Consider the following 8,601-nt stretch of genomic DNA (forward strand, 5'->3'; position numbering starts at 1 on the left):
TCTGTGGTACAATGTGACATTGGTGGATGGAGTGAGACATGATGTCCCAGATGTGCTCAATCGGATTCAGGTCTGAGGAATGGACGGGCCAGTCCATAGCTTCAATGCCTTCATCTTGCAGGATCTGCTGACACACTCCAGCCACATGAGGTCTGGCATTGTCCTGCATTAGGAGGAACCCAGGGCCAACCGCGCCAGCATATGGTCTCACAAGGGGTCTGAGGATTTCATCTCGGTACCTAATGGCAGTCAGGCTACCTCTGGTGAGCACATGGAGGCCTGTGCAACCCTCCAAAGAAATGCCACCCCACACCATTACTGACCCACTGCTAAACCGGTCATGCTGAAGGATGTTGCAGGCAGCAGATCGCTCTCCACGGCATCTCCAGACTCTGTCACATGTGCTCAGTGTGAACCTGCTTTCATCTGTGAAGAGCACAGGGCACCAGTGGCGAGTTTGCCAATCCTGGTGTTCTGTGGCAAGTGCCAAGCGTCCTGCACGATGTTGGGCTGTGAGCACAACCCCCATCTGTGGACGTCTGGCACTCAGACCATCCTCATGGAGTCGGTTTCTAACCGTTTGTGCAAAAACATGCACATTTGTGACCTGATGGAGGTCATTTTGCAGGGCTCTGGCGGTGCTCTTCCTGTTCCTCCTTGCAAAAAGGTGGAGGTAGCGGTCCTGCTGCTTGGTTGTTGCCCTCCTTCAGCCCACCTCCACGTCTCCTGGTGTACTGGCCTGTCTCCTGGTAGTGCCTCAAGCCTCTGGACACTACGCTGACAGACACAGCAAACCTTCTTGCCACAGCTCGCATTGATGTGCCATCCTGGATGAGCTGCACTACCTGAGCCACTTGTGTGGGTTGTAGAATCCGCCTCATGCTACCACGAGTGTGAAAGCACAACCAACATTCAAAAGTGACCAAACCATCAGCCAGAAAGCATTGGTACTGAGATGTGGTCTGTGGTCCCCACCTGCAGCATCACTCCTTTATTGAGGATGTCTTGATAATTGCCAATAATTTCCATCTGTTGTCTATTCCATTTGCACAACAGCATGTGAAATTGATTGTCAATCAGTGTTGCTTCCTAAGTGGACAGTTTGATTTCACAGAAGTTTGATTTACTTGGAGTTATATTCTGTTGTTTAAGTGTTCACTTCATTTTTTTTGAGCAGTGTATTTTTCTTCATAGAAAATATTGCGCTTGCTCTACAGAAGTGGTAAAGTCGCAGTTGTACTGTCTCCATTTTAGAATTATAAACAATTTTTAAAGTAAATCTGTCAACAGATTTCACAATTCCAATTGCATATATTTTGAACCCCTTAATTCAGTTGTAAGGAGATGGACATACTGCCCACGTTCCCCCTCGAAGATCATGTGTATTGCTGTGTTGTGAAAATGTGAACTGTGACATGTGGTGTTGGTATTGTGTTCTGCCCAACAGTAGGGAGAGTTAGAATTAACGATTGGGACTAGCCTATAGTGGAAGGGGCTAAGGTGAAGGCACAGGATGTCAGATAGGGCCCAATGTGCATCTAAAGTAGACCAAAGGTCTGGGCAGTAAGCAGTGTCACATGACGTGGGTGTGGGGAGACCAGGACGGTAGTAGCGTGATTCAAAGTAAAGACGGGTCCTGGGAGACGACGCCTCGCAGTACAACCCAGAGATTGTAACTCAGAGAGATATATTGCCAGGGCATGACAGAGATCATGAGACAAAGAGAATGCCCCAGGCGGGAGTTCCAAGGCGTCAGTAGTAGAAAAGATAAGTACCATCCATGCTGGCAACTTATTTACCTTGAGGGGAAAGAAGACGCGGAACGGCAGGTTAAGAATAGGACTCTTGTTAACTGGACTGTAGTACTGAGCTGGGTTGTGGTGAAGGAAAGTGAAGCAGTGGAGATAGAGAGCAAATGAGAATGGAGTTGCGACTGTGTGTGAAAATGCTCCGTATTGTGAAGGAAACGTTCATAAAGATGTGTACCCGCTATCTTATGTATATGACGCCCTCTAAGTTATCGTTAAGTATAAGTTAATTTTTGACTAGTGGTCTCCCTCATTGAAGTCCTCAACACCTGGTCCTGGCCAACCAAAGTCATCGATAAAATGCGGCCTGCAAGGGTGTAGTGCCCCTAAAGCACACGTCCACATATCCAGCCAGGACCCCCACCTTCATGTAACATGCCGGGGTGCAAGAGATGAGTACCTCGCCCACGGCTACCGCCCCGCAACACATTACACAATATAACATACATGAAGCAGTGATCGAGTGTGGAGAGCGCTCAAGAGCTAAGCCCTGTCCACACGTAGCAGATATTGGCTATAGTAACTAGCTGGCATCTGTCTCTAACAGCTGCAGACAGAGCTGAGCAACCTCTGGTAACATTTGTTAAATGCAATGTGCACCAGTACTTGTATCAGCTCACAATGGTACCCTGTGATGCTATCGCGGGACACTGATTAGCTACCGTGACAGCTTTGGTCCTGCTAAAAACCCACTTCCACTGACATCTTGATTATCCATTAAAGCAATCAATCAATATAAAACTGGGGGGCAACCCCTTTAAATAGATTTCTTAGACCTGATGAGGCTTATATACTTGCTATGTCAAAATGGCTGTTTCATTGTCAAATTAAAATGAGCATTTTATGAGTGGGAAAACTTTAAGAGGCCATTATACTGGCATTCTGTTATGTATTTTCAGAGTAAGTTCATTAGATCTGAGAAACAATTTAATAATGCATGCAGTTTATATTGTGAAATCTGGTGACATCTGCTTTAAACTCATGTTTTCTAACCCCATAACGACTGCCGATATGCTATTTAACTGCAACTGTTAAGGGGCTGAAATTCCTACTGGTGACAGCTGTACATAACGGTTGAAACCCCGAGATATCGCACCTGGCCGGTTTGAAACCGATCGAGGTCGATCAACGCCTTAAATACCACTGTAATTCGTGACAGTGCTATCTATGTGGTTAAAAGGGGGTTAAAAGACCCACTTTGGCAGGATCGACCCCTCGCAATCATAATCCCGAGTGCCAATCAATGCCATGGTACCGTGAAGTCATCTGATGATCTTAGGGTACTGTGACCTTTAAGATCCCTCTATTGCAGCAATCTTTTCTAATTTGCACCACAGTTCATCGATTCTCATGGCAAGAAAGGTGTAGAAAATAATGTTTATGTCCGATGATAAACTTTTAGGTTTTTTCTGTTACATGGGTAAAAAATCTCTTCTTCTCTACTAGGAAGCCTAGCCACCAGTAAGAAGTATAGCATTCTTGCAAAAATGTATGCATGCAAATGCACTGAGCTCCCACTAGTGGTGACAGTTGGCAGCTTATTTTTTTACACTCACTAGTGAACATTTGTCACTACAAGTGCTTCTCACTAAATTTGAATAGCATCAAAAGGTTCATTTATTTCAATTGTTCAATGCAAAAAGTGAAACTCATATTATATAGAGTCATTACAAACTCTAAACCGTCCTGCAAAAAAAAAAAAAAAAACTAAAATAGGTCATTTGGCAAAAAAAATAAAATAAAAGTTACAGCTCTCAGAATATGGAGATGTAAAAAAAAATATTTTTGGAAAATATTATTTCTAGTATGTAAAAGTTTCAAAGCATAAAAAAATATACAGTTGTGCTCAAAAGTTTACATACCCCGGCAAAATTTTTGCTTTCTTGACCTTTTTTCAGTGAATATGAATGATAACACTAAAACTTTTTTTCCACTCATGATTACTGCTTGGGTGAATCCAGTTATTGTCAAACTATTGTGTTTTCTCTTTTTACATCATAATGACAACCCAAAACCTTCAAATGACCCTGATCAAAAGTTCACATACCCCATTTCTTCATACCGTCTATTGCCTCCTCTAACATCAACGACAGCTTGAAGTCTTTTGTGGTAGTTGTGGATGAGGTTCTTTAATTTCTCAGATGGTAAAGCTGCCCACTCTTCTTGGCAAAAAGCCTCCAGTTCCTGTAAATTCTTGGGCTGTCTAGCATGAACTGCGCGCTTGAGATCTCCCCAGAATAGCTCAATGATATTGAGGTCAGGAGACTAAGATGGCTACTCCAGAATCTTCACTTTGTTCTACGGTAGCCAATGACAGGTCAACTTGGCCTTGTGTTTTGGATCATTGTCATGTTGGAACGTCCAAGTACGTCCCATGTGCAGCTTCTGGGCTGAAGATTGTAAATTTGTCTCCAGTATTTGCTGATAACGTGCTGTATTCATCTTTCCTTCAACTTTGACCAAGTTTCCTGTGCCTTTGTAGCTCACACATCCCAAAAACATCACCTACGCGCTTTACAGTAGAAATGGTGTTCCTTTCATCATAGGCCTTGTTGACCTCTCCCCAAATGTAAAGTTTATGGTTGTGGCCAAAAAGTTCAATTTTGATCTTATCACTCAAAACTACCTTGTTCCAGAAGTTTTGATGATTGTCTCTGTACTGTTTTGCGTATTGTAGGTGAGATACTTTGTGGCATTTGCGCAGTAATGGCTTTCTTCTGGCGACTCGACCATGCAGCCCATTTTTCTTCAGGTGACTTCTTATTGTGCATCTTGAAACAGCCACACCGCTAGTTTTCAGAGAGTCCAGTATTTCAGCTGATGTTTTTTGTGGGTTTCTCTTTGCATCCTGAACAATTTTCCGGGCAGTTGTGGACAAAATACTTGTTGGTCTACGTGACTGTGGTTTTGTTTTACAGAGCCCCTGATTTTCCATTTGTTAATCACAGTTTGAACTCTGCTGACTGACATTAATTCCTTGGATATCTTTTTGTATCCCTTTCCTGTTTTCTACAGTTCAACTACCTTTTCCCATAGATCCAATTCTTTTGCTTTCCCCATGGCTCACTATCCAGAAACCTCGGTGGTTGGATGAAAGATGCAAGAATCTGTCTGAATCCCAGAAACTCACACAGCATTTATGCACACACTGATTACAAGCAAACAAGTGACAGGTGAGGATGTTACCTTCAATAGCCATTCATACCCATTTGTGTCAACTTCTGTGCAAGTTATCAGGCCAAAATCACCAGGGTATGTGAACTTTTGATCAGGGTCATTTGGATGTTTTGGGTTGTCATTATGATTTAAAAAGATAAAACACAGTAGTTTGACAATAAGTGGCTTCACCCAACCACTAACCATGAGTGGAGAAAAAGTTTTGGCGTTATCATTCATATTCTCTGAAAAGAGGCCAAGAAAGCAGAAATTCTGCCGGGGTTTGTAAACTTTTGCGCACAACTGTAGGTTTATGCAAAAAGATTCAGTATAACTTATAATTTATTCATACAAATCCCTGCTTTTTAATTTCAAAATGGTTTTTAATGAGATTTTTATAATGCATGAGAACATTAAGTTGTAAAACACAAATCCCTGCTTTTTAGATGCATCCAATGGATGGTCCTAATTACTGATTGACGGTGCATGCCAAGACAGCTGTCAATCCAGTGGTTTCCATGCACTGCAAGCTGCTTACTTTTGTGTTACATCTGTCAGATGGTTCCTGTTTGGTCACTTTCTAGCCCTAATTTTCTTCTTTTGATATGAAATTTCAATTGACACCAAATACAAAGTCAAAACCTTGGATTATCATCTATAATACATCGGTCATGGGTACATAAATGACTAAATGACTAGACTTTTAGGGATTACAGAGTAAATGTTTTAGCAATGTTCCCCATATACATTAGATTTTGGCTTTCAGTGCGGTTTAGTCAAAAGGTATCTAATGTCTATGGCTAAATTTCAGAGGTATGACAACTACAGACATTTATAGAATTTATACAAAATGAGCTCTAAATGGGTGTTTCACCTCTTTGGCTCTCAAGATTGAAGTTAAGAACCTCCTCTTCCAAACCCCATAATCCCCTGAACCAATCAGAGTTGAAAGTTCTGTACATGGAAACCATTGGCTCTAGAGGGCGACCACCATCTCGTGACTTCACTGGGGCCATGTATGATCATTACCCCATGATTAGCATCTTTTTTGGCCATTTACTCATTGGCTGCCTGGTGCGATAAAAAGACATTCGATCAGCTTTTCACTTGGAGTACCCAATGTCACGGGGGCTTAGTTCAACTAAGGCTGAAATACCCGGGGCCCCTGTGGTGTCCCTTTACTAGGGGAAACCCTGTCTGACCCTCAACCCAGGGTTTTTGCTGAAGGTGCAAATGCCTGAGCCTCCGACCTTTCCTTATCTCCTGCTCAGCCCTGCACTTAACCCTCCACCCAGTGAGAAGTCACCACCAAAGCTCCCACACAAATAATGACAGACAGGGAGAACTTAAACTGCACTGCGCCGCACACACACAGGAATAAACAGTAATGTGAACAGGGCACAACTAAACACAAATATGGGAAGGAGAAAGGATAATGACGGATCATACGACACCAGATATGAATCTCTCTCTCTTGAACACCTCCACTCCAGACCGGAACCACTTGGTATGAAACACAAGCTATAATCGGCGACGCCCATATGCCAGTATGACTATTTAAAGACCGTGGGCGTGACTAACCATCCAACCTGGTCTCCAGCAGGATTAACCCCCGAGAGCCTGAAGATCAGGCCGGCGCCACTGAGGCTATAGTGGCTGGAGGTGGAACTACCTTTGCCTGCCGGATGCTGTGGTGTGAACAGCGTCCGACATGAAACCCACATTTTAAAATTGTTGTTTAAAAAGGAGCTGTCACCAGGTCAAAAGTGGCCAAGTTTTGCTTTTTTTATTATTTCTTTTTGTTTTAAACTCACAATACTTTTTTTTCAGAATTATGGGCTTTTTAATTCTCTGCTAATTTTTATGGTCTTTTCCAAGGGGACACAGCTCACAGGATTCTCAGGGGGACATGTCTTTAGACTGTTCTGCATAATTACCCCTTGAGCAGCAACCCCTTGATAAGGATCAAAACATTTGCATTAAATAAAAGGCCATTAACTCTGAAAAAGTATGGTAAAGTTATAAAAAAAAAAACAGAAAAAAATGAATTTTCAGGGGAGCATCGGGATTAAAATAAAAGCAAAAACTGGTCACTCTTGAAACTGGGTCCCTTGGGGTAAACCCTATGAAGTGGCCCAATTTTGTCTACTTTTCAGTATCACAAGCGAATCATCCAGCATTTCAGGTAAACATATTCATTTGGAATAATGCTTTCTTCTGTCTCTTATAGGTGGATTTCTGGTTTCCGATAATCACAAGAAAACATTTCATCAAGAGTCAGTAATTTGGATGTTTGTCATCTTTTCTTCAGTCACTGGAGGCCAAGTTTTTGTTGGAAATTGATAAAATTAAAATGTGCTTCATGATTAATTCATTCAATGCTGAAAATTATGAAAAGTGAATTATTCAAATGCTGGGCAAAAAATAAAGAAATGTGAAAATTAGTAGAATTTTTTCTCTTAATCGAACCAATGAGAAACTGTCAATGGGGCTAAACGTGCCAGAATTCTAGTGTAATTTATTTATTTTTTTAAAAGCCTGTCTTTCATTACTTACAACTTATTCGCTATGTGTTTTACACACTATCTGTGCCTTTCCAAAAAGAGGGTGTGGCATTGTGTGAAATGGGTGGGGTCTATGTAAGCATACATCAGTGATGGTAAATATGCCCTAATGTGTTTTGCTTATATAGTATCACTATGTTCTACAGTGCAACTCAATGGTTAAAGTGGATGTCTCATGAAGATAACCTGGCATTGAAAAGAGGAGGTACAATTACTGATAATTGCAATTAAGGCCGCCAGCACAGGCACATCATAAGGTCCCTACACACCCTGCTATTTTACCGTAAGGTCTCCCGCACAGGCTGCAACTTTGCCCATAAGGTCCCCACACAGGCTGCAACTTTTTCCCATAAGGTCCCAGCACAGGCTGCTATTTTCCCCATATGGTCTCCGCACAGACTGCTATTTTTCCCATAAGGTCCCCCGCACAGACTTCTATTTTCCCATAAGGTCCTCGGCAAAAGTTTGATGTGACTATGCTTGTAATGTGATTGGACATCTATTTAATTTTTTCATGAGTATCATAATTGGAAATTTTTGTGGCTTTAAAAAGAGAACTTCATTTCTACATTCAGACTGACGCATCTATCTCACTTCCCCTTCTCTTCTGAAAAAAGGATCTGCAATAAATTATATGAGGTGACATAAGTAGAAGATTTTTTTTAAAGCCACAAGTGTTTCCAAATATACATTCATGTTTCACTGGCTCCCGGCCAGTGCAACGGTCTCAGTGTTTTGGCTCCAGTGATGACATCACATCACTGAGCTTGGCCGAAAAGCCGGACTGCGTATATGCCGGTTAACTAAGCCCCGGAACACAGCAAAATACTTCTGGGGCTTAGATAACTGGCGCATGCGCAGTCCGGCTTTGCCCACAGTTGGGCAAAGCATACTGCGCGTGCGCTAGCTATGAATGCTTAGCGCTCGTGCAAAAAATGGCGTACACCTACTCCAATTCAGCAATAACCTGCGGACGGCGGGCAAGAATGGGGAGGCGGCACACATCGGGAACACCGCCCATCGGACCGGACCGACCTCGTTTTCATCACCTGCCAAAGGGTAGGTGACAGATT

General features: G+C 42.5%; 1 protein-coding gene across 1 annotated transcript in view; it reads left to right on the plus strand.

Annotated features, from left to right (window-relative positions):
- The window catches only part of DCSTAMP (dendrocyte expressed seven transmembrane protein), a 34,645-nt gene extending 27,058 nt beyond the window's left edge, over positions 1-7,587 (plus strand). Inside the window, exon 3 of the mRNA XM_073590165.1 lies at positions 7,195-7,587. Coding sequence (XP_073446266.1) covers positions 7,195-7,248 — 54 coding nt within the window. The 3' untranslated portion in view covers positions 7,249-7,587. The remainder of the gene's footprint in view (positions 1-7,194) is intronic.
- Positions 7,588-8,601: the final 1,014 nt, after the last annotated feature.

The sequence above is a fragment of the Dendrobates tinctorius genome, unplaced genomic scaffold (genome assembly GCF_039654945.1).
Source record: "Dendrobates tinctorius isolate UK_male_01 unplaced genomic scaffold, ASM3965494v1 ptg000116l, whole genome shotgun sequence".
In the NCBI taxonomy this organism is placed as follows: domain Eukaryota; kingdom Metazoa; phylum Chordata; class Amphibia; order Anura; family Dendrobatidae; genus Dendrobates; species Dendrobates tinctorius.